The 24895-nt window shown below is 44.5% G+C and overlaps 3 protein-coding genes across 4 annotated transcripts in view; 1 reads left to right on the forward strand and 2 right to left on the reverse strand.

The window, feature by feature from the left end:
- clocka (clock circadian regulator a) overlaps nucleotides 1–8100 on the forward strand; it is a 51002-nt gene extending 42902 nt beyond the window's left edge. For both annotated transcript variants that reach the window (XM_034081706.2, XM_034081705.2), the window contains 3 exons: nucleotides 5108–5268; nucleotides 5755–6031; nucleotides 6530–8100. In XM_034081706.2, coding sequence (XP_033937597.1) covers nucleotides 5108–5268; nucleotides 5755–6031; nucleotides 6530–6817 — 726 coding nt within the window. In that variant the 3' untranslated portion in view covers nucleotides 6818–8100. The remainder of the gene's footprint in view (nucleotides 1–5107; nucleotides 5269–5754; nucleotides 6032–6529) is intronic.
- Nucleotides 8101–11091: 2991 nt separating this feature from the next.
- tmem165 (transmembrane protein 165) lies at nucleotides 11092–19353 on the reverse strand. The gene is made up of 6 exons (XM_034081103.1): nucleotides 19000–19353; nucleotides 17995–18220; nucleotides 17714–17889; nucleotides 15593–15775; nucleotides 13782–13887; nucleotides 11092–12717 (listed from the first exon to the last, which is right to left on the reverse strand). Exons 1-6 carry the CDS (start codon nucleotides 19150–19152, stop codon nucleotides 12641–12643), a joined length of 921 nt encoding a protein of 306 aa, XP_033936994.1. The 5' UTR covers nucleotides 19153–19353; the 3' UTR covers nucleotides 11092–12640.
- A 503-nt stretch (nucleotides 19354–19856) lies between these two features.
- srd5a3 (steroid 5 alpha-reductase 3) lies at nucleotides 19857–22079 on the reverse strand. Its single transcript, XM_034081429.2, has 5 exons — nucleotides 21803–22079; nucleotides 21478–21629; nucleotides 21225–21410; nucleotides 20894–21019; nucleotides 19857–20603 (listed from the first exon to the last, which is right to left on the reverse strand). The coding sequence occupies exons 1-5, from the start codon at nucleotides 22024–22026 to the stop codon at nucleotides 20344–20346; spliced, it is 948 nt and encodes a 315-aa protein (XP_033937320.2). The 5' UTR covers nucleotides 22027–22079; the 3' UTR covers nucleotides 19857–20343.
- Nucleotides 22080–24895: the final 2816 nt, after the last annotated feature.

Below are 24895 nucleotides of genomic sequence, written 5' to 3' on the forward strand. Positions count from 1 at the left end.
GTACCTGTTACGAGCGGGTCCTCTCCACGCCACGCGGCGAACAAGATGGACGCCTCTCTCCCTCACACCAGAGGAGTCAGGGACTCGGAGGCTCGACTCGGAGGTTGAAGATATCAGGCACAGACTCACACCAGGTCTGCTCGTGCTGCCTCGGGCTGGAACACGCCCAGGAGGCTATTGACAACCCCGGCTCGTGCGAGCATTGTGCCCGTTTCACCATAAAGAGCCTCCGCCGACGGTTAGCACGCCAAGCTAGCTTGTCGGGACAGGACCCCCTCATGTTCACTGATTTGCCGGCTGGCAATCAAGACGCGGGGGCGTCCGCCGCAGAGATTGAGCCCCTCACTGTGTCGGTCTGGGGCTCATTAATCGCGGCAGCTGCGGAACCGGAATCCCGCGCCGTGTCAGGCCGGGACCCGGTGGCGACGAGAGACGCGGGAACGGAGCTCACCATGGCTAGACCTCACCATGGCTAGACCTCACCATGGTTTCGCCCGCGGAGGATGTCCTGGAATTGGATTACATGGAGGACGAAGAGGATGCCTCTGTGTTCCTCCTGTCTGATTCGGATTAGCAAGAAGACGATATCTTCATGTCATCGGCTCAAGCTGCAAAGCCGGGAGCGATGGCTGCTCTCCCGGGCGATAGCACACCAGCTTCGCCCTGTCTGAGCATGGACCTGCAGGCTGTGTGTCAGCGTGCCGCGTCCAGGCTAGACATCCCGTGGCCCTAAATGGCCAAGGAGACCTCCAGGTCCCGTTACGAGGGGAAACATTTCCCCCAAGCAACGAGGACAAAGAGGCAACTCCTTCCGGTCTTCCCGGAGATGTTGGATGAGGTGTCGGTCTCGTGGAGAGACCGGCCCTTTAGCAACAAGGCCCCAATCCAGGGTGCCTCCTCCCTAGACTGTGACGGTATGGAGAGGCTCGGCCTGCTCCGCATACCGCCTATGGAACCGCTGGTGGCAGCCCACCTCCTACCGAGGATGGGCCAGCCGCCAAGCAGGAACCCCACGCTGCCAGCGAAGGCGGACCGATTCCAGTCGACCATGACTGAACGGTCCTACAGAGCCGCAGCGTTGTCCGCCAGGGCTCTGAACGTTTCCTCGCTGCTAACCGCATACCAAGCGGAGTTCTGCGAGGATCTGTCGAGCAATCCTGGACCGGCCGTTCTGGAAGAGATGGCCGCGGTCACAGACATTTGTCTCCGTGTTCAACGCTGCGCCGTCCAGGCCACGGGCAAAACAATGGGGATCATGGTGGTGCAGGAAAGAGCTAGATGGCTCAACCTCACCAACCTCCCAGACCGGGAAAAGGAGGATGTGCTTGACATGCCCATCGTTCCCGAGAGGATTTCCGGCTCCGCTCTCGCCTCCATGCAGAGGAGATGCGAGTCGAAAAAGAAGGAGGACGAGGCCCTCCACCTCTGCCTCCCTCGAAGGGTCCAGCCGCTGCCTTCACAGCGGCAGTCCTTCGCCCAAGCTGCCTCGAACCCTGCTCGGTTCAAAATACCTAAACAGCAGAGGTCGCAGCCCGCCCCGAGTCCCCAGCCCAGGCAGGAGACGAGGGCGAGTTGGCCTAGAAAATCTCCGGTCCCGGCTGTAGCCCAGGCGCAGCCGACCCAGAATTTCGGCCAGCAGTCGAGGAAGAAGAAGCGGGCGGCCTGACAGCCCACCCTTCTACCCTCTGTGACAGAGCTGGAAGTCCACGGTTCCCCAGCTCCAGATGTGTTCCCGCCGCCTCGAGAGATGCCTCAACACCATCCTCAAGTCCGCAAAAACACATGTCACAAGTTTGTTGTTGTTTCTAAAATAAACCCTTTTCCGCTGACGGCTTCAGGCCAAGGGCGCAGCTCAAAAAAAAAAAATGAAAAGAAAAACAATAAAAACAATAAACAGTCTGTCAATTGTTCCCCTTCTGAGAGCAGCTACGGCTTCTCTCAAAAGGCGGATTATAGACGGGTCTGTAAAGGCACCACCGTCACGCGCATGCACAGTGCCGGCTGGGGTTGTGAAGGCACCACCGTCACGCGCATGCACAGTATCGGTGGGGATTGTCGAAATGGGGCACCACCGTGTTCAGACACTAGAGGGCCCCATAACACAACAAATAGAGACTCAGAGGAAGAGACGTGACATCTCCGCTGGCTCTAAGGAGCATGCAGTGGAAGATGCTCACAACATCTGCTTGGGTTTCTCAAGACAGTAACACGGGGCTACAGACTCCAATTCGCTGTCACCCCCCCTCGCTTCTCGGGCATTCTGTATTCACAAGCCCGGGGAGAGTCAGCCCATATTCTAGAGAGAGAGATTCTCTCACTTCTAGAAAAGAGGGCTATATCTATAGTACCCGCCGAGCAGAGTCAGATTACGCAGACAAATGTCCTCGTAAAGCACCTGCTCAACCTGGGTTTCATAATAAACACAGAAAAGAGCATGTTGTGCCCAGACTGTACTCTTCCTGGGTTTACGCCTGAACTCGGTGCCCTTTACAGCCCGCCTGTCAGCGGAAAGAATGAAAGCTTTCAGAGCTTGTCTCGCTCATTTCCAGCTGCGCAAACATGTTCTCTTCAGATCATGCCTGCGGTTACTGGGGCTCATGACGTCAGCCATCCTGGTCGTACGACTGGGACGCTTACACATGGGGGAGTTTCAGCGCTGGGTAGCCGCTCTAAAACTAAACCCCGCGCGCGGAGAGTAATGGTTACTGTGAAAAGCGTAATGGCACTACGTCACTGGCCGCACACGACTTTTCTAGTACGGGGTGTGCCCATGGGTGCTGTCCTTTCACGGAAGGTGGTCACCACGGACGCATGTCTGACAGGCTGGGGAGGTATTTACGAAGGTCGTCCGGTGAGGGGTTTCTGGAACAGAGACCTCCAGCGGGCGCACATAAATTACCTGGAGCTTTTAGCGGGGTTCCTCACTCTAAAACGCTTTCTGCCTTTTCTCAGAGGACATCATGTCCTCGTGAGGACAGACAATACGACCACAATATTGTGTATAAACCGCCAAGGGGGTTTGCGTTCTCTCCAGTTACACATGCTGGCACGCAAACTGATCTTATGGAGCGGCAGACGTCTCCTCTCTCTGAGAGCGACGCACGTACCGGGAGTGATGAACCTCGGGGCGGAGCTACTGTCCAGAGGTGCACCACTATATGCAGACTGGACTCTACATCCAAGGATTGTGAGTCAGCTGTGGGTGCGTTATGGCAGAGCCGCGGTAGATCTGTTCGCATCAAAAGAAAATGCTCAATGTCAGCTGTTCTTTTCAATGCACGATTTAAACGCACCGTTAGGCGTGGACGCGCTCGTGCACGATTGGCCTCCGGGCCTTCTGTACGCGTTTCCACCCCTGACTCTGTTACCCCCAACTCTGGCCAGAGTGAAGGAGCAACGCCACACACTTACTCTGATGTTTCTGCCCTAGCCCGCAACGTACGGGCTGGCGGAGATATATCAGCTGTTGTGCGGGCAGCCATGGCAACCCCCACCACGCAGGGACAGATTATCTCAGGCGGGGGGGGCGATCCTTCACCCACGCCCAGAGCGCGGGGCACTATGGGCCTGACCCGTGAGTGGTACAATCTGAATACAGTGGGACTCCCTCAGAAGGTGATAAACACTATTCAGAGTGCGAGAGCTTCCTCCACCAGGTCTGTTTACGACTGTAAGTGGAGGGTGTTTGAGGAGTGGTGCCTTCAAGAAGGACACATCTCTTTTCAATGTCCTGTCGGGGTGATTTTATCATTTCTACAGGACTTGATCGATATACACAGAGCTTTCTCCACGATCAAGGTGTACCTGGCTGCTATTGCTGCATGCCATGTGGGCTTTGAGGGTAAGACGGCTAGCCAACATCCTTTGGTCTGCCGTTTTATGAAAGGGGCTCGCAGGCTCCTCCCTGTCTCCAGGGCGCTGGTGCCCTTATGGGACCTGGCAGTGGTTTTAAATGGGCTCAGAATGACCCCATTTGAACCCCTGGAAGGAGCTGACATGAAACATCTGTCACTCAAGACAGTGCTGTTACTGGCCCTGGCATCCGCCAAGCGGGTCAGTGATATTCATGCACTGTCTGTACATCCCTCATGCACTCAGTTCGCCCCAGGGCAAACGAGAGTGTTGTTGAAGCCCAACCCTGCCTTTACACCAAAGGTGGTTGGTTCGTGTACCCCAATTGACATTGAGGCATTTCCTCCGCCGCTGGTTTCCTCCGGGGAACAGCAGCAGGATCTGTTGTGTCCAGTCCGGGCTTTACACACATATATGGACAGATCAAAGGATCTTCGTCTTAATGACCAACTCTTCGTGTCCTGGGCTAACCCTCACAAGGGCAAGCCTGTTACTAAGCAACGGCTCTCCCACTGGATTGTGGAGGCAATTGCTTTGGCCTATACGAGTCAGAATTTGCAAGCACCTTCGGGTCTGCGGGCTCACACGACTCGGGGCCTGGCTACAACCTGGGCTTTGTTCAAGGGTGTTTCCATCCAAGACATCTGTGCAGCGGCGAGCTGATCCTCGCCGCTCATTTTTGTCCGCTTTTACAGGCTAGACGTCTCCGCTCCAAGCGTGGCCCGAGCAGTGCTGGGCACCTTGTTGAGTCGGGACTCTACCTGTTAAATTCTGGTTGATCGGTGATTTTCGAGATAAGCTCGTCTGGCAATACGGGAGCTACAATATCTCATAGTGAGACATCGAACGGAGTGTTATGAATGAGAACTATAGGTTACTTACGTAACCCCAGGAGTCAGAGTAACATGAAGTGAGATGTCTCACCAGACGGCCCTCCTTGCTATGGTGAAGCGAGAAGAGGTGCTTATTTTGAATGACGCATGCGTTGTGGCGCAAGCTACTTATAGGGGGTGATTTCCCCTGACGCTGACGTCAAGATCACCAGCCAATCAGGATTGGCGTAATGAGATTGATGCTTCTGTTTGCTCCGCGATGAGGCGCATCCCATAGTGAGACATCTCACTTCATGTTACTCTGAGCCCTGGGGTTACGTAAGTAACCTATAGTTTTCCCTGTGCTGTCCAATAAAAACATCCAACACATCTTCATCTCGTTCTGTGTATTTCAATCTCAACGCTCGTCTCTCATTTTGCAGCCTCAACAAAATCCACTGCCTTCATCTCTCTACAACACAATGATGATCCCTCAGCAGAGCCCAGCCAACGTGCTCCAGATTGCCGCCAGCCTGGCTCAGAATACTGGACACAACACTCCTGCTGTGGCCACATTTGCACAGGACCGTTCAGCTCAAATTCGGTTTGTACCCTCATTTAAAAACTGGTCCCATTGCTGTCATGATTACATTTCATATCATCACACAAAAGTGAGCTTGTTATTAAGTACTGTAAGATCATTGATTGCACTGCTATTCTGCCTAGCTCTTTAATTGTGTCTCTACAATTTAGTTTAGGGCTGAATGGAATAGTTTGAAGCTTCATTCATAACATTGAAACATCAACATTTGAACTCAACATTCCAATGTTGACAGCTGTATTTCTTTTTTTGCATGTCTATTTATTCTGTCTAAACCACAAATTGCATAGTTGCAGATAAATATTTGGCTAAATTAATATTATTAATATCATACTGCCAAGTAGACTTGGATTTCAATGGTGTCTGCATATAGTTCAAACTTCTGTAATCCAAACATTTCCAATAACTCGTCCAAGAAGACTCCTGACACAATTTCCATGTGATTCAGTGACCCTAACCAGCCTTTTGCCCACTTCCGGTCTCCCACAGGTTTCCTGCCAGTCCTCAGCTGCTCACCAAGCTAATGGCAGGGCAGATGGCATGTGGGGCCGTCATGGTCCCCACAACCATGTTTATGGGCCAAGTGGTGACTGCCTTCGCTCCTCAGCAGGGCCAGACCCAGACCATCAGCATTTCCCAGCAGCCACTACAGCAGCATCATCAGCAGCAGCAGCATCATCAGCAGGAGCAGCAGGTACAGCAGCAGTCTCAGGTCGCAGCCATGCAGCTAGGGCAGGCTCCACTGCAGCAGTCTCAGTTCCTTCAGGTAACGCTCGGGGGGAAATGAACATGAACTAACTTTGCACATTAATGATTCCAAATGACAGAGACTGATGAAGACCCTTTATGTGAGATCAGTATAGTAATATACAGCCTGCTACAACCTTGTTTGTATGTTTCAATGTATTTAAACATGTGGTAAGGACCAAACACATCATATCATAATTGAATTCAGTCAAATAAAGTCCTGGTCATGTGATGTCACTTTGCATGGAAGAAAAAGACAAATGCGCACCAATCAGAATCTGCATTTTGCATTTACTTGGAAAAACCAACTCCCATAAAATGGTAGAAACATACACATAATTAATGGTAACTGTTTGGACAATTTATTTGGTGTTTTTGTTATTTATTAAGAACATTTCAACATTTATTACAAACCAACAATCAAGTGAATCAGAAAATGCCATAATTACAAATGTCACTTAAATAAACAGGTTAATTTCCATCCAATCAACTCGCTAATCACATCTTTCCACACAAGGCTTCTCGGCTTCTTCATGGAAACCAGTCCACCCAGTTGATCCTGCAGGCGGCCTTCCCTCTGCAGCAGCAGGGTGCCTTCACTGCCACACCCCAACAACAGCAGCAACAGTTACAACAACAACAACAACAGCAGCATCATCATCATCATCATCATCATCATCAACAGAAGCAGCTACAGCAGCATAAACAGCATCATCATCATCATCATCATCATCATCATCAGCAGCAGCTGGCCCCTCACCGGGCCGACAGTCTGTCTGACCGCTCCTCTTCGCAGCAACAGTAGCTGGGGGGAGCCAATCAGAAGTGGACTGAGCCAAACCCAAGTGTGGGTGTCATTGTGACGGGTCTAAAGAGAAGTCCTGCTAAGAGTCCTGCCCCCCCACCCCCCACAGAGATCTGTTGCTGTTTGCACTCAACACCTGAGCACTGAGAGCTGCAGAGAACCGGCTCTGGGACAAGGGCCTTTCTCAAGAAAACAGGGAGCCACAGACCTTATAATGGACTCCCCCTCACACCCTCCCCTGGCCCTCTCCGTGTGTGTGTGTGTGTGTGTGTGTGTGTGTGTGTGTGTGTGTGTGTGTGTGTGTGTGTGTGTGCGTGTGTGTGCGCATGTGCGTGCGACCCTCACAGGATTGAGTTATGCAGAGCTCTCTGGTTCATTGAGGTGACGCAGAGAATCTTCTGTCGAGCTTCAAGGACGTCCTTGTTTTGGATGTTTTCTCTTTTTCTTGTTGAATATAATTATGTCAGAAAATATTTTTGAAAATGTGGTGTACATTGGACTTGAACTGTACAGAACACCAGGTGTAATATATGATGTAAATATAATGAAAAAGAAGGAACTAATATTTTATATGATGCATGAAATGAAATGTGTAGTTATTTTGAAGCTTTGAATATGCTTTAATTCTAGTGCTCTAAGAAAAATATATCTTAAAGTGGCTGATATTCTCACAGACCCCCCTCTCCGGGGAGATGTTTGTGTGTCAACAGTCAACACTGCCGATGCTGCTTGTTGTGTCACAGTTTGTTTAATCCTTGAACCGTATTTTCACAGATTTCATAATAGAGGATATTTTAAGTATTTAAAAAAGCTTTTTAAGATGTGCTTCAAGTCTGCACACTAAAAAATAAATACAACTTAAATAGTGTGAATTGACTTAAACCTACCAAGGTTAAGCTAAATGTTAGCAAACAATAATGCTGAACAACACAACACTTATTTTCTTATTTATTCATGTTTAGCACTTCCGCTGAGAATCCTCCTTTTCAGAGTTATATATGATGTACGTATGGATTTATTTGGAAACTGAGCAATCTGGTGCCACTAAATGTTTTTAAAGCTCGGTTGGATGCTACTCAATCGGAAGCTGTTGGTACCTGCTCATGTGGATAGTTATTGTAAATTGTAATCCCTGTAATGATGCTGTAAAATGTCCTTTTTGTTGTTCTGTTTATGTTTTTATGTTTCATGTGGAACCTACTTGAGCAGGTCTCCCTTGAAAAAGAGATCAATAATCTCAATGGGATACACCTGGATAAATAAAGGTTTGAAATTAAATGAAATTCAACATCTAGATATTTACCCCTTCAAATCTATTTGAAATGTGAAAGTCAGACCTGGTAACCTGAGGCTTGAGTGAAATGATTTGTGTTAGCATGGCTCTGATCAAACAGTGTTGTAATTGGCAGTCTGATCATCCATCCAGCCTTAAGTCCCTTATCTGGGTCAGCAGAGTGAGGAGAGCAGCCCAGACTCCCAGGCTCCCTCCTGCACCTTTTTCCGTGGAACATCCAGTCGGTCGTGTGGGAACTGCACCAATCACAAACCCCTTAACTAGCTCTAGTGAGGCAGCAGCTCAAAGGTCCCCTCATATCTGTGAACTGCTCGCACTCTCAGGAACAGAGAGAACCGTCGCCAACCTCTTTTCTGCAGCCTGAGTGCTGTAGCTTCAAACCAGCTTTAAGTGGTTGGAATTAAATCTGCCTTGCTTTTATGTTCCCAGTCAGGCTTTGATTTGAGAAAGCAGATTCAATTCCAGCTAATTCTCTTCATGTTGACTCACCCTAACCTAAAACCGCAATCACTGTTTAAATGGGCTACTTGGCTGCAGTGGAAGCCAGCTGTGAACCCAACACTGCCATATTAAGTTAATACAGAGAACTTTTTTAGCAAACAGTTTACGCATGTTTACGCATCAAGCATAAGAGGAGAAACTTTGTTTGGAGTTGTGTAGGTGGATTTTTTTTCTTTCCTACTTTATTGTGTACCATTTCAAAATGCTGACCAGCAGGTCGGCCTGGCAGCCTCCTCACCATCTGACCGAGTCCACCGTCAGATGGCTGAGAGCAACTAATGGTCGCTGGTCCAGTGAAATATAGAGTCGGTGTTGGACCTGTGGCCCAAGTTGTCTGGTGATACCATGTGTGCTTACATAGCATGCGTGTAATGAAGTTTGAATTTGGTGTTCATAATAATTACACCATGGAAGAAGTCCTAACTTGAGTTCATCATGTAACAGCTGGTGTTTCTACTGCCCTGAAGTCCCGCTCATTTAGTTTGAACATGTAGAAAATATATATATGTATGTAATATAAATATATATATATATATTAACCTAAATTATGGCCTTGCAATTATTATGTTTTGGTTTGACTCCAAAGTTGTCATCTGTTTCAAATGTTAGCCAGTGGGGTTCACATTATTAGATTGTTGCTATCTGTAAATTGTGTATTTAAAGTTTTAATCACTCATTTCCAAGTACATTTGGCTTGCATTATTTATGTAATTGTTTTTTTTAAAGATGCTTTCATGTTTTTTGGTTAAAGTTGTTTCATATCTAGCTGCTATATCGTGTCAATATTGCATTCCACACACACTTTTTCAAAATGTATTTAAAAACTCTGTATTATACAGAAAAATATTGCTATGGGGAATTTGAGTTTGAGGGAAGATATGATTGTTGTCCTCTGCTTATGGCAGACGCAAACTTATGATCCATGGAACCATCATAAGGCAACTATTTAGGCGAGAGAACCATGACATTTAAAAAACCTTAGCCATGGAAAAATGAAAGGCCCTCCTTTCAGAAACAAAGAAACAATTCATAACCTTCCCCCCTTTTCTGAACCTATCTCCCACTAACAACTCCCAAACAGTCCCTAACCTGCTTTCTCCACTGTGTTGTTTCTGTGCATATACAGTAGCTAGAGTATAGGTCAACCTTTACACTCCTCTTTTTGAAATCCATGTGTGGTCCTGTAACACACCAATATATAAAAAAGACACAACAGTTCTCCACATGTCGAGGGAACCTCCATGTGCAAACAGCCCTCTGGAGCGTGGTAGCGTATAGTGGGGCACTATACCTACAAGAATGTAAGTATTTAGCATGAGACGTGTGGCTGTGAGAGGCTTTGCACAATGTATGATAAGACATGCAGTAAAAGAAGAGATCCAAGTTATTTTTCTATTACCGGGATAAACCTCATTGAGCTTGCATAGACTCATGACATTAAAGAAGGTAACGGCACATCTTTCAAATGTGCGAGCATGAAGGATCTAAACGAACTGTGACATTAACACAAAGACTGTTGAGCTCCTTTCCCCCCAGAAAGGGCTGGTTACTAGAGAGTTGATGGTTATGCAAATACTTTGTTTCCAGCCTATCAAGTTCATTTCCTTGATGCAGGGAATTTAAATTGACCCAAGCTTTTTAAAAGAGAACACTAGTTATTTTTTGTTGGTAATTTCCAAGCTAGAAAACACGTTTTGTTATCTGAAGAGAGAGGATCCCTAAATGAAATTGTGGTAAATGTTGGTTGAATGTCTATAGGTGTCCCCCCTCCGTTCATATTTGTGTGGCGTTATTGTCTGGCTCATGAAATGTACTTCTGCAGTATACACGACTGTAAGACACATCTAAACCGCTGAATAGTAGATCATCCAGGTCACACCTGTTATCAGAGCAGGTGTTGGACTGCTTTCAGGTGTGACCTAAGAATCAAAATGCAGAATTTCAGCCCTGCTAGAATGGCTAGGTAGCATTTGAAATGTTTGGTCTTGCACCATTTACTCTATTTAATGCATGTACTGTCTGAAAACCAAACCTATTTTCCCATCATTACAAGGAGAGACGTTCAGTAACCATACCTAGTTATACTAAACTGTTATACAGTTATATGCTCATGCTCAGATGGAATATAAACGTAGCACTTTTTACATCCACTACTGCCACCTGCTGGTCACTTTTAGGCTCCAGTTTAAAGCTCTTCTACGGGAAATGAACTACTCAGAAAGGATCTGAAATATGACTACATTTTCAATTAACATTCCTTCACTGCTTGTAATTCATGAATTATTGCTAACAGTATACACGTGTGCCCCTTGCATTTATTTCATGAGCCAAACCAATCATAAATGTGTAAGGCAACAAGATCTATTGTTTGCTCCCCATTCAATTTGAGAATAAAACTGTAATGAAGTCTGTTGATTTGTTTTTTACTTGTGTTTCTAGGTTTGTCCACTCGGCTCAAAACAAAACACACGACTGGGTATGAAATCAGACGACACATGAAATATTTTTATTGAGCAATTTAGATTTATAGGCATTACAACCAACCTGTATCACAAACAGAAGTATTTCACAGCTGGGCACAGCCTGTCAAATATTGACAATGCAGCTTTAGCCTTTTTACCTTAAAAAAATATGTCCATTCCTTGTTTATGGTTACCTCTCCAACCCTTTCTGCTGCTACAGTACATGAAGCTAAATAAATAGATACCACTTTAAATAAAAAGGTGAAACGTTGGTTTAAAATACCCTGTCGTGTTCAGGTGTTGCTGTAGCTACAACACAGCTGCTTATGGCTAAAGGAGTGACTTATAATGGACGTTTTTAGTTAGATACATGATGGTTTCTGTCATTCATTCTGTAACTGATGTTATCGTTTATTTAGTGATTCGGGACAGCAACGATAGAGGCAGCGAGGTTCGTATTTAATGGCTATAATCACGGAGGAAGCGTGAACATGTGTGGGAGAGTGAGGCGAGTACTGGTTGTGTTCAATATCAGCACCCAAACTGAAAGCAGGAAATGCTGAAGTACCCCGATCAATATGTCCAATATGTGATTAGTGTTTTGAAAATAAGCACATAAGCAATCTTAAGCTGTGATGTAGCAACATAGGTTAAGCCACACCTGGACACAGAGGTTTCTAGTGGTTCGTGTCTCTTTAAATGACTGCTTTTATTTGAAACCGAAGATAAATTGAGGGACATTTTTGGATGAAGCCTTAAATAAAATCTCAAATCATATATCTCAAACACATTCTTTTAATTAATAATTTTCTGTTGGTTATGTTTGCAGTGTATTTCTAACACTGGGAAATTATAATGTAATGTACGCCCACTCATTATGTGGCAGATCAGATGTATCACTCAGAGAGGAAGATGGAACAACTCCTGGAAGAGTGAACTGGCAGCTCGTCCAGTTACTAATCTGTCACCTGACAGCACCTGGGCTCATGACAAATAAACATTAAACATTTAAAAAACAGAGAAGAAGAGGCAAATATTTGTAAATGGACTCGGTGTCTAATTGACGGCTTAGCGTTGAGGGAAGTACTGCACGTCAGGCTCTGTCGGGGGGGCGGTAATCAGTAACAATCCAGTCCTCCTTCGCTCACACACCTTGTGATGAGAGTACAGCTCTAACTGAGAGCTACAGTCAAATCCAATACTCTTAGCTAGCCTCTGAGCTTTGATGAGCTTTGTTCCCATCAAGACGTACAAGTCAGACTTTCAAGATCCAGGGATTTATTTCCTACGTTATCCAACTCCTGTACTTCATAAAAATAAAGCATTGCTTAGATAACAGCTCCAAAACGGCTTTAATGTGCATTCACTGTTAGGAAATGTTGGAAACAAAGGGAAGTTACAGATTGTGGTGGAACAGAGGCTAGCTCGGAGATGAGGAAAGGACTGTCTGTTGGACACACACACACACACACACACACACAGAGTCAAAACTACAGTCTCTCTACAGCAACTTAACCAAATATTACACGTATGTACAGAGAAAAAACCTGAACGTCTCTCTTCAAATTAAAATCCAGCGTCTGGCTTGATGAACAGGGCCGAGAAGGCGAAGGCCAGAAAAACTATCCCACCGACGATTGTCACTATGGAAGCAAAACAAGAAACAAATCATTGAGTTATGGGGTTAGGATATAAAGGACAATTAACTGTGTGTAGATGGTTTTAGCAACACATTTAATTATAAAATAGGAATTATGAAAAATAAATCTTAATCTGATCCAAACAATAGGCAAAGCACACTCATTCTTTGCATTTTTCTCTATACATTATAATGTATCTGACTTAATATTAGATTTTTGAAATAGATCAACATATACTTTTTGTGTATCCATGCTGCTCCAAACTGTTTAAGGAATCTCCCAGCTGGTTTTGGTGCTCTCAAGGGTAATGGTAAGCACTGATGTTTGAGCTGCTCTGGTCGCTCTGTTGCTACGATACACTGACCGGGTCAAGTTATGCTAACACTAATGGGTGGATAATAATTTGCCCCAGGGAACTGAGAGCATGGAAGCACAAGCAGTAGTGGCACAGTGTCATTAATGCTGAATCATGAAAACTAATAACTTTTTAACTGACAAGGTGTAATACCCTTATTCACTCATTTGCAGTGGATACAATCTATACATGTAAAATGAGATCCACTGTGTTTAAACGTAACTTCAACATTTATAAAGAGCGTAGAGTACAATTTAATAACGGACTGTTAACATGAAAATGAACCAGTTAGCTTTTCAAAAGTCAAACGCAAAGTCAACTTGATTGTCAATCTTTCAGTTTGTGTGTGCAGACAGAAATACCGTTTTCCACAATCCCGAATATAAAAATATGTATAAAATATGTATATCCTATATATACACAATCAATAGATACATTTAAACATGTGCACACATTAGGATACAAAAACACAACAATCAATATATACTAATTTCTTGTTTATTTCTAGTTTTGAATTTGTATTGTTTTATTGTAAAACGCCTTGTCTTTTTATGCTGCAGCAAACACAAAAATGGCCCAAATTGGGATCAATAAAGTATCATCTTATCTTATACAAAATAACAGTCACTTCAATATTTTTGGGATACTACTAATCTACATTAGTGCAAGATTGTCCATAGCAGCGTAAAAATACAAAAAAGGACTTTCTCACCTGTTCTGACAGATATTTTCTGGGCGATCATTCTCCCTCCTACCACAGCCAGTCCTGTACACAAACAGTGTCCAAGTGTACCGCCCACGGCGACTCCAAATGGATCCTAGGATTTAAAAAACAAATCTCTTTCACACTGACGCAAATTATATATTGCCTTTCCTACATATTTACAAATTAGTACATCAACACGGGGGGGGGATTTACTGTGTGTGGTGTGGCTCAAAAAGATAAAGAAATAACGTTTTTCACTGAGGGCCACATACATGCCCCTTTCACACCAGCGCCTTTTCAGCTCCGGCTCGGAGCTAGAGCCTGAAAAGCGCTGGGTTTTCCAGTTCACACCGGAGCTGCGCCGGCTCTTAGCTCCGGAATCCGCTTCATTTCCAGCTCCAAAAAATTGTCGGTCCAGAGGCAAGAGCTTTGGAGCTAAGAGGTGACGTCGCTTACGTCGAGGCGTGCAGGAAACTAAACCCACCTCCCATGGGTCGACTGTTATGCCTGCCTACAAGCAGTAGTGCCTATAAACACACTTTATAAAGTCAGGCAACACTAACCAGGCTTCGTGTGATTCTGTTTATTTGTGCCTTACTTTGACCATCCGTTCGCTGTTATCGATCATTGTGGAGAGAGGCAGACGTGTTGTTTTGTATTATTGCAGCTATCGGATGCAAGTAGTCAGTTTAGCTTCGGTTGCTATGCTAACATCACCCGTTTTATACCAGAGAAACTTTCATAACAGCGTTGTGATACCAAACAGCGTCAATTCAGACTGACACACATTCACTTAGGCTAAGGGGAACTCGGGATATGCATCAGCTGCTTGTGTGAGTCGGACAGTGAATACTTTAGAGCGGCCGCTGCAGTGTGAGCTAACCGGGAGCTAACGGGAGAATAAACTCCTGTGGAAGAGCTGCACTGCAGCGGTCGCTAAATGCTGCAGAAACACATTAATAAACAATGAACCACGGCACTCTGGAGCAAAGCATAAGGTTGGAGAAGTCGTTATTCAATTTATTCTGGCTTCGTGTGATTAAAAGCAACACGATCATCGACCCGACGCAGTTGTTGTTGTTGTTGTGAGCTGCCGTTGGGGGGCAAATCAGCGATGTAAACGGTGACGTCATGACGCAGCAGGGGCAGCTCTGGGGCGCCAGTGGGCGGTGTGCACAGAGCGGGAGCTGAAAAGGGAAACCGGAGCTGAACCAGAAAAGCTCCCGCTCGGAGCTAGAAACTGAAAAGCACTGGTGTGAAAGCCGCAACAGAAAGATATTCGAAGGGCTGGGCCACTCAGTAGAGGTGAGGTTTATTGCGTCATAAGTGAAGTTATAAGTTAGCTAAATCAATCAAATGTAAGTAAATGCTTGATACAACAGCCTACATCAAAGCTTTCCATAGGGTGTCATTTATTTTGTTAGCAGCTCATTCCTTAAAAACAGAAGCCTTAGATTGCTTAGCATAAGAGGAAATATGAAGGGTATATTTCAAGGTTGTTATATAAATAAGTTATTGGGCATTTTTCTTATCAACTTAGATTTGTTAGAACATATTTTCAACTTTAATCGACTGAAAGTGGGCTTATTAACACATGAACACTACTGTGTAATATATGTTTACAGATATATTTAGGAAGTACAATACAAGACGAGCTCAAGTTTCATTTGTGGCCCGCATTCCATTATACTTTTTTAATTTGCTGAGGGCCGATTCAAAATGGCTCGCAAGCCACATTTGGACACCCCTGCTGTAAGGTATACGATTAAAAAAAGGTATTGAAGACATGCTTTTGTCTTAAAGTTAATGTAACCAACCTCCCGCGCAGCCAGAATAATGGTGGTCAGCTGCGAGCGGTCCCCCCACTCTGCCAGGAAGGTGAGGGTGAGGGCCTGGATGAAGATGGGTGAGATGATGCTGTGCCAGTTTCCCTGAGGCAGGGCCGTCCCTGTCCCAGCCTCCACATCGGCCGTCGCATTGATCAGCTTGGCCCGCTGGAGCTGCAACGACAACACAAAACAAAGCTGAAGAAAGAGCACCGTATTTACATATTGAAATATGAGAGTATTTTTTAAATTGTATAATGTTTCACTCTTTTACACAGTATCTCCCACTAGACACAGGGATACATATTTTTAAACAGTGGCACTTTTTGCGGTACTATTTCAGGTACAATGTGTGGATGTTGCCTTCTATACTAGGTAGGAATACAAATAAAATATAAACTATTTATGAAAGATTTGTTGTTCAGCTCAAGAGATAAAAGGCATATCTGTATGGAAAACTTAACCATTACCTATATATTAGATTAGATGTACTATATTGATTGGTAAGAGTGTCTTTGTAAAGGCTTGTATGTATATATTTCTTTTTTAATATTTGTATTCTCTGGGATGGGAAAACAGAATTTTGATCCCCGTGTCACAAATAGAGGAATTGACAATAAAGTTGACTGAGGTATTTTTAGGTCTTAAAGGGGAACTATCATGCTAAATGCACTTTTTGTGCATATATATGTGTCCCCGGTGTGCCAGGGAACTCACGCAGTGTCAGAAAATAAAACACTCTCTTTTCCTCCGTACCCACATCTCTAAAAACGGGGATACAACGGAGCTGATCCAGATGTGCGTCCGATTTGACGTCATATTGGCAATGCAGACCCACAGCACTATCAGAAACGTTGCTATCAGAAACAATGCCCGACTTTTTTGAACGTAATATGGTCGGTGTTTACATTAGCATCGCTAACACTCAGAGCTAACCTGTATTGGAGAGCATGTGTGAGAAGAAGCAGGAAATAAAAAGGAACTTACCTTGTGGTATAACCGGCAAGAGAGAAAGCCTCATGAGCCAATCCATGATATGGTGTTTCATCACAGCAGTATCTGCCAGTAGAATCTCCCTCATGAGCAGGCATAAGCTCCGCCCCTCTTTTTTATCAATTTATTTTATTTCTTTTTTAAAGCTTTATACCCAAAATCAGCACTTTTGAAACAGGAAGTGAAATAAAGGGATATGAGGCATGGCTAGAATGGGTGATCTGTTTGGTATTTTGAGCAAAACACTTCATAGACATGTTTTGTATATACTTGTATCAGGGTTTCCGCTAGGATTTTTTCTCGCCGGTCAAATGTCCGGGCAGAATTTATTTTACCGGACTAATTTGAAACTTACCGGTCATATTTCAATAATAATAATAGTTGTGTAGCAGAGTTTCCGTTAGCAGGTAATCACCGGACTATGAGCAGATATGCTTCAGTTTAAAATTCAGTTCACGGGCTCATTTTTATATTGCTTCAGTTTATAATCGTAACAGATCGAAAAATTCAGATTCATTTTTCAATAAATGATTCCACAAACAAACAACATAATTATTACATTCAAACAAACTACTTGTAGTAGATAACGTACATTATTCAGAAGTTTACATCAACTTTGAATAATAACACGGGAGAAACGGATCCTCTCCCTCCCTCCCTCTCTCTCTCCCTCCCTCTCTCTCCTGACAGCACGTTAGTTTCTCATGCAGCTCGCTAAACAGAGGGCGGGGCTTCAGGTGATTATGCAGAGCTGCGTGTCTCGGTCAGACTCAGCAGCTGATCTGATCTCTCTCTCACTCCGGTTACACTTCACTCGCGTTTATGTCCATATCGATCAGATCCAGCTCTCCTGATCGGCCTTTATAGAGAGCACCGATCAAACTATTAAGAGTGAATATCGGCCGATAATGACCGGCGGCCGATCGATCGGAGCCTCCCTAATTATTACCAGACATTTTGACCGTCAGGTTTTGAATTTACCGGTTTTTTATAAATTTTACCAGCTAAAAACCGGTAATTACCGGCTAACGGAAACCCTGACTTGTATATATCTGGGACCTATGCTATTGCCTAAAAATAGCATGATAGGTGACCTTTAAGAGTACAACCTTATCTCACCTCTTCATCCTTCTTCTTGATCTCCGCCTGTACCTCCTCCAGCTCCTCCTGACCTTCATCTGGACTCATCTTCAGCCCCTCCCGCAGCATGCGTATACCGAAGATGGCGAACAGAGCGGTGGACACATAGTAAGTGTAGATTCTAGGGATGATGGTTGTGGCATAGCCAAATAGCACTGAGGGACAAAAACACAACAATTACTTCATTATTACTCAGCAAAAGAGAGAGGAATAACTCATTTTCAGTTGCATGCAAAAACAAATCGTGCACTTTTACTGACCAGAAAGACAGGTCATCAGCCCCAAGGCCAGCATGGCACCTGCCAGCACGGTGAGACGGTTGTAACGCATGGCCATGATGGCTGCAATGAAAAAGGTCTTGTCTCCCAACTCAGAGACGATGATGACGGAGATAGAGGCCACAAAGGCATGGATGAAACCCAGGTTCCCGTTGTTGGAGCCATCTTCAGAAACTACTGGGCCTATTGGATGGGGACTTGTGGCTTTCTGCAAAGGAAAGCAGTACAGTTGTGTGAGTAAAACACACTGGCAGACAGCTACAGTACATTGCACACAGTTTACTATAAGGGTCAAATGTGCATGTTTGTGGAAATATACAATTATAAATCGTCAAGTTGTTGCAGTTCTAGTCACTAAAAAGCCATTGTGATTTTGTGAAGCAACCAGCTCACACCCACACAGGATGTTGTTTGCATGTTACACCATGTTAGCTGTCAGATACACTTCTGTTAAGAGAAGCTCCCATGCTCCCGTTTAGATAAGGTCCACTATATAATACTACAACACTATATAAACAGGAGAATGGGAGTTTGTTGTGCTGTGCATATGACAATTAAGCATTTGAATATTTGAATCTTGAGTGAACATTGAACAGTGGTAAAGGTGACATCTGAAAAACGTAATATGTCATATTAATAGTTTTATTCTGATGTTATTTCTTTCTTTATCTTTGCTTACCTATTTTACTGTATTGTTTTTTGTCTCTCTTCTGTTTGGTGTTCAACGATTTTGTTGATGGGCTTTCCATTATGATCAAACTATCTTATCTAATATGTTATTTTCTTCCCATTATCTAAAATGGAAAGACTAACTTTAACCATTTGAGAGACACCCGGAGCACAATGTGGTAGCAGGTATCTCAGTTAGCATGTGCTCGCTAGCTCGGTGAGCTAACAAGCAGCGGCGGAAACCCGGCGTCAAAAATTCGGTTTCCTATCAACAACAAATAAGGATTTAATCGGTAATAATGGGGCAAAAACGTTTACCTCTTGTGGGGGTAGCTCTTGGACAGGTTTGTGCTCCTCTGGAACGGCAGAAACTCCGACCGACAACAACAACACGGCGGCGGAGAGCAGAAACAAGACGGGCATCACATTTCTATCACCCCGTCGGTTTCCTCCGCCAACCATGAGAGGCATTATGGCGTCCAAAATACTAACCAGAGACAAGTTTATGCTTTATTTTGTCGTCCGTCGATCACTTAATATCATCGGCAACAAACCTGGCTAACTTCATATTAACCACCTAGCTATACAATACAAGGAGCTCTTCAGTAATACACGTCACGATCACAGAAAATATCTGTGATTCTTGCTACCGCGTTTAGGACCAAACGACGAGAGATGATTGGACCGTTAAAGAAGTGACGTGATAGTGTAGGGCGGCTGACGTACACACAGGGCAGCTCCGTGATTGCACAGTTTCCTTGTCGGTAAGATTTCATGCTGAATGTACATTCAGTGCTTAAAAAGAGGAACAAAGAATCAAGTTATCAGGAGTATATGGTTATCATTACAAGTCATACAATGTACTAACAATAAATGAGTTGAGCTTTTAAAAGTTCAATAACATTATAAATTAAAATAAGCTTGATTTAAATATGTTTACCAGTACATATGTATATGTATCTATATGTATATCTGTACAACGTTTTTAAATGTTTCAGTTGTACCTTTGTTGTCCTTATTTCAACTGTATGCTTATATTCTGTACATTTACATCAAGAGCAGCTAAAACCAGAATCAAATCTTTGTAAGTGTTCACTTCGCCTACATCGCTAATAAAGTTGATTATGACACTTGTGTTTCACTGGGTACAAGAAACGTTGACACCTTTACAAGTCTGAATAATCTGTAGTGATTATTTTAATAAACATATTTAAATAAAAAATGCATAGGCTATGTACACATTTACAATTACAGTCATCATCATAACCAGTTCAGGTTCATTTACATAAATCAATGACTTTGCAATATGTTTAAGATAACAATGGGTATCATGTAAAAAGACAGTCTTGTAATAAAGGTGATTTGTGACATTTGTAATCACATCAGTCTCGGTGAAACAGTTCAACTGGAGGGACTGTATCTGTGGAAAATGTTTCTGCAGCAGTACCATGTCTCACATTCACACTTGACAGCTCCTGTCAACTTCCTTCATTGTTATCGTGTTGGCTATGAGCAGCTTGAGAGAGCACATTGTCAGTCAATGCTGAGAGGGAGGTGAGTTTCACTCCCACACCTTCAGTGTCTCAATGTCTCCGATATTTCTATAGGACTTAACAATTCCCAGAAAAGGAAAGCAAGAAAGATCACACCAATGATAAGTCTTCACAGCACGAAAGGTATAAATGCTTTTCTATGCTTTGGGTATGAATCATATTTGCTAATATAATGTTCATGACAAAGCTGTGCTGCCAGTGCTTGATTGAAGAGCACATAAAGGACGACAAGCCACCAGGTAAGAGACAGGCCTCCAAAGATCAAGCTCAGAGAGACGTAGATCAACAGCTCAGCCAAGTAATGCGGGCAAGACACCAGCTCGAACCAGCCTCCCTCTGGCAGTCTGTGAGCCAGCGTCTCCACCGTTCCTGAAATACACCCCAAAAGACAACAAACAAATACGTCAGTCCCCGTGTACCCGATTCACATTTTGACAATATGCATATAGTGTTCACAGTTTCCTTATTTAAAAACACTGTTGGTCTTTGCAATATATTTTGTTTTAGCATACATTTCTGAAGAAAATAAACAGTGGTTGGCTTTAAGGTAGCAACATTGCTAACACAATCTAATAATTTTTGGTAGATTAGGAAAACTTCAGTAGAAAAATATACATCATTTGTTGTTTAAGGCTCAAAAGGCAGTTGCACAAGCATACCTGACTTTCCAGTGCGAAGCCCCGCCAGCAGGACTATGGACTGATGTTGCATCAGAGAGGCCCAAATGAAAAGTACACTTCCAGCCACATGAAACCAGTCCAGCTGAGAGAGGAGGGATCCAGACCCTAAAAAAGAACATCACAAACATCAATATCATCATTCGGTTAATTAGTTGACAATACACTTGTTGTTGTTATGTTTAGCTATAGCAAACTCTTGCTCAGTGGTTGTGTTGTGCCCATAGGTTGTGCCCTATAAACTAATCCACTAAAATACCACATAGCAGTATCAGTGAATAGCAGATGTAGAGGGCTCTGATTTAAGTTTCACCTTTTCCCAGGTGATCCGAGCAGAGCACCGTCAGCCCAAGTACGATGTAATAGCACACACCAAACACATACTGCACTAAATGTAAGGCTCCATCAGAGAAAACACTGACGAACAGGCACTCCAGCAGCCTCCTCAGGGAGTGGACGCAGAGCAGCAGCTGCACCAGCACAGTGGACAGCTGTGGGACTGAAGACAGTATGATTAACACTATGAATCAAACAGGAAAACACGAACTTTAAAAAAGAGAGTCTACCTTGACTGTCGGTGCTGGGTACACCTGTCAAAATGTCTAATAGTCCAGTCAGCCATGATGGGAATGACTGATGGTGATATATAAAGTTTAGGTAGATGGCCAGAAGAAGACCGTTCCAGCCAACAGAGATGGCATAGAAATGCGAAAACCACCTGAAAATAATAATAACTCAAGATTATTCTGTTTTTAAATCTACACATTTGACATTATGAATTGAAAACAATGGAAATACAAATCTACTCAATATAAAATACACAACAATTGAATCTATGATGCATACAAGTTAAAAGGCATTATATCAACTTGTTTCCTAAATGACTGTTACCTTTTAGGGACGTCAAACGCACGCAGCCGGTTGTCTCGTTTGAGAGTTTGTTTTGTTTTTCCGTATCGAATAAGGTCCTGAAATAACAAGTAAAGACGGCCTGTGTCCCATTTTCTCGGCAAGAATGCTGAGATTTTGTGAGCACAAAAAGCGACAAGGAAACATAAAGCCAGAAAAGACCATACAACATCAGTACAGCTAAAGCTAAACGAGCTCCAAGTCATTTCTGCCGCTCTACCGGAAACAGGACCGGTGTGGGCAATGTTTTGTGCGACACAGAAAAGCATCCGTCGGAAAACAGGTGCAATGGTTCCGGAGGATTTTGCAGGCAGGAAATGTTTGGTAGCCGAATTGTTTAATTGTAAAAATGTAGTTATATGTCCCGCATTTGTGGAAAATGCCATATACTAATCGTCCACGAGTAGTGGCGTTTTCTTCTGGAGGCCAAGGGAAGCCAGGCTTCCCCTGTTTTTTCGGATTGTAGTTATAATTTTAATAAATAAATAAAAACACTTAGGCCCTTTCTCATTTCTCTAACTCCCTCCTCGACTCCTATCCTCGAGACTTAGTCCCGCCCACAGGAGATGCGAGCGGAGGAACCGAGGAGAGAGGAGGGGAAGCAGCAGGCGGTTAGAGAAATGAGAACTCCTCTCCTCTGAGCGGTCATTTTAAAGAGACGTCCATTAATGATGACAGGAGGCACAGCAGCCCTCTGTCTGATGGACAGATGTGTTCATGACCACTTATATATTTACTTTGATTCATTCACAGTGCGGTATAATGAGACAATAACAGGCTACAGATGCGGACACGCACACACACATATGTATATATTGTAGTGCCGAGAGATATGAAGTCAGAGGCGGTGTAAGGAAGGTGCAAGAATAGTAATTTATTCACAAGCTGCAAAGGACATGTTGTCGGGTCGCAGCCCGGGTCGACAAGAGAGAGAGCCAAGAGGGACACACACTATTTATAGGTAACCCATAACATGTCCGTGTGGGAACAATAACCGCAACTGTAGTTCCAAGTTTGAATTATGTCCCAGTGGTTAAATAGGTGGTCACCACACAAGCCCCCCCCAGAATTCAAACATGGCAACAAAATATATCCCCACGTCCGTGGAGGATGCACCACAAGGGCCGAGGAGGGTGGGGCCGCAGGTGAGGACCGGGCCACGAAAGGGGGCCGCAGGAGAGGGCAGGGGCCCTAACGAGGGCGAGGGCACCCACACCGGGGGCGGGCCGTCGTAAGGGGGCCGCACTAGGTGTTGCGGAGAACCCAGCAGGAAAGAGGGCACAACGGCGGCAGGCATGAAGTCCTCGGCAGGCGTCGAGGTATCCCCGGAAGAGAGGAGCAGTCCCCCTGGGAGGAAGGAGCGCAACCCGGCCGCAGGCAGACGTGCAACGGCGGCGGGCACGAAGTCCTCGGCAGGTGTCGAGGTATCTCCGGGAAGCAGGAGAGCAACCCGGATGAGAGTGTCCACATGAGGTCAACCGGCTGGTCGAACCTCCTCTCCGGCACCGGAAAAAAAATTGTTAACAGTCAGATGTCAACACGTCGTTAGTTGCTAGCCGTTAGCTGCCGCTGTTAGCCGTCAGTCATCGTTGTTATCCGTTAGCTGCTAGCCGTCGTTAGCCGTTAGCTGTCGTTGCTAGCCGTTAGCTGCCGCTGATAGTTGTCGTTAGCTGTTAGCCGTTGTTAGCTGTTAGCTGTCGTTGTTAGCCGTCGGTAGCTGCTAGTTCTCGTTAGCTGTTAGCCGTTAGCTGTCGTTATTAGCCGTCTGTAGCTGCTAGCCGTTATTAGCCCCTCGTGGTTAGCCGCTAGTCGTCGTCAGCTAGCGCAGCCAGGACGTGCAGCCGCACGCCCCGAAGAAACAAGCCCACGAGGTAGCAATCGGGTTGCTGGTCGACCCAGCAGGTCGTGCATCGACCCCCTGTTGGATGGAAGGCTGATGCGGGAATGGCGAGCAACGTCCCAGCGGGGCGTGCACCGAGCCTCAGTCCGCGTGCCGGTGGCAGCCACGGACGATTCCAAAACATCCCCGGCATTTCGAGAAAGAAACTTGAGTTCCTTTTGCCGTGTTCGGGTCCGTCCCGGAAACTTCTCGAGACTTGTCAGGGTCACCAGTGTAGTGCCGAGAGATATGGAGTCAGAGGCGGTGTAAGGAAGGTGCAAGAATAGTAATTTATTCACAAGCTGCAAAGGACATGTTGTCGGGTCGCAGCCCGGGTCGACAAGAGAGAGAGCCAAGAGGGCACACACTATTTATAGGTAACCCATAACATGTCCGTGTGGGAACAATAACCGCAACTGTAGTTCCAAGTTTGAATTATGTCCCAGTGGTTAAATAGGTGGTCACCACAATATTTATATAAATATATACAATTTCAGAATCAAACAGAGCACTCTCATAATAACGTAACACTATCAGAGACTGGATATATCCCCCCCCCCTCTCTGGTCGCTACAATGAGGAAAATAAATTACGGGCCAAAAGTTTTATTTACAAGTATTAAAAGTAAGCAGAGGACACCAAACCAACTGAGACCTGTCTGTCCACTGCATCTACGCACACACTGTAACACACACACACGCACCTACAGCTCCTAAAACAGGCTACAGCCGTTGTGTATTTTATTGTGAAGCACTAAATGGTTTTAGAAAAATATAGACTCTTTGTTTGTAGATATCTACTAAACTAAAGCAAATAAAGAGAGTAGGCCTGTTATACTGAGTGATATATATTATACACACTCAGTGTTGGGAAAGTTCACTTTCTACATGAACTAGTTCAGTTCAAAGTTCACACATTTTAAAATGAACTAGTTCAGTTCATAGTTCATAATTCAAAATGTTGAACTAAAGTTCATGGTTTCAAAAATGAACTAATTTATAGTTCATAGTTATTTTTTCAATACGTTGCTGCGAGCTATTATTTGTCTCCTGTACGATGTTAATGGGCCATTTCAATATTTACAATATCCTCAGAGGGCCGTACAAGTTATTGACCTCTGCTTAAAAAAACTAAAATCACAGCTCATTCATTTCATTCTGTGCAAAGAAAAAGCAACCTCTTAATCCAGATATCTC

This window comes from Pseudochaenichthys georgianus, chromosome 4 (genome assembly GCF_902827115.2).
Source record: "Pseudochaenichthys georgianus chromosome 4, fPseGeo1.2, whole genome shotgun sequence".
NCBI classification, from domain to species: domain Eukaryota; kingdom Metazoa; phylum Chordata; class Actinopteri; order Perciformes; family Channichthyidae; genus Pseudochaenichthys; species Pseudochaenichthys georgianus.

Excerpts from the sequence above, each read along its gene's own strand:
- srd5a3 (XM_034081429.2), bottom strand. The coding sequence starts at position 22,026 with ATGACTTGGAGCTCGTTTAGCTTTAGCTGTACTGATGTTGTATGGTCT. Across the intron at positions 21,630-21,802 it reads GCGTTTGACGTCCCTAAAAG|GTGGTTTTCGCATTTCTATG; the intron begins GTAACAGTCATT and ends TATTATTTTCAG. Across the intron at positions 21,411-21,477 it reads ACCCAGCACCGACAGTCAAG|TCCCACAGCTGTCCACTGTG; the intron begins GTAGACTCTCTT and ends TACTGTCTTCAG.
- tmem165 (XM_034081103.1), bottom strand. The coding sequence starts at position 19,152 with ATGCCTCTCATGGTTGGCGGAGGAAACCGACGGGGTGATAGAAATGTG. Across the intron at positions 15,776-17,713 it reads TCAAGAAGAAGGATGAAGAG|CTCCAGCGGGCCAAGCTGAT; the intron begins GTGAGATAAGGT and ends TTGTCGTTGCAG. Across the intron at positions 13,888-15,592 it reads TTATTCTGGCTGCGCGGGAG|GATCCATTTGGAGTCGCCGT; the intron begins GTTGGTTACATT and ends TTTAAATCCTAG.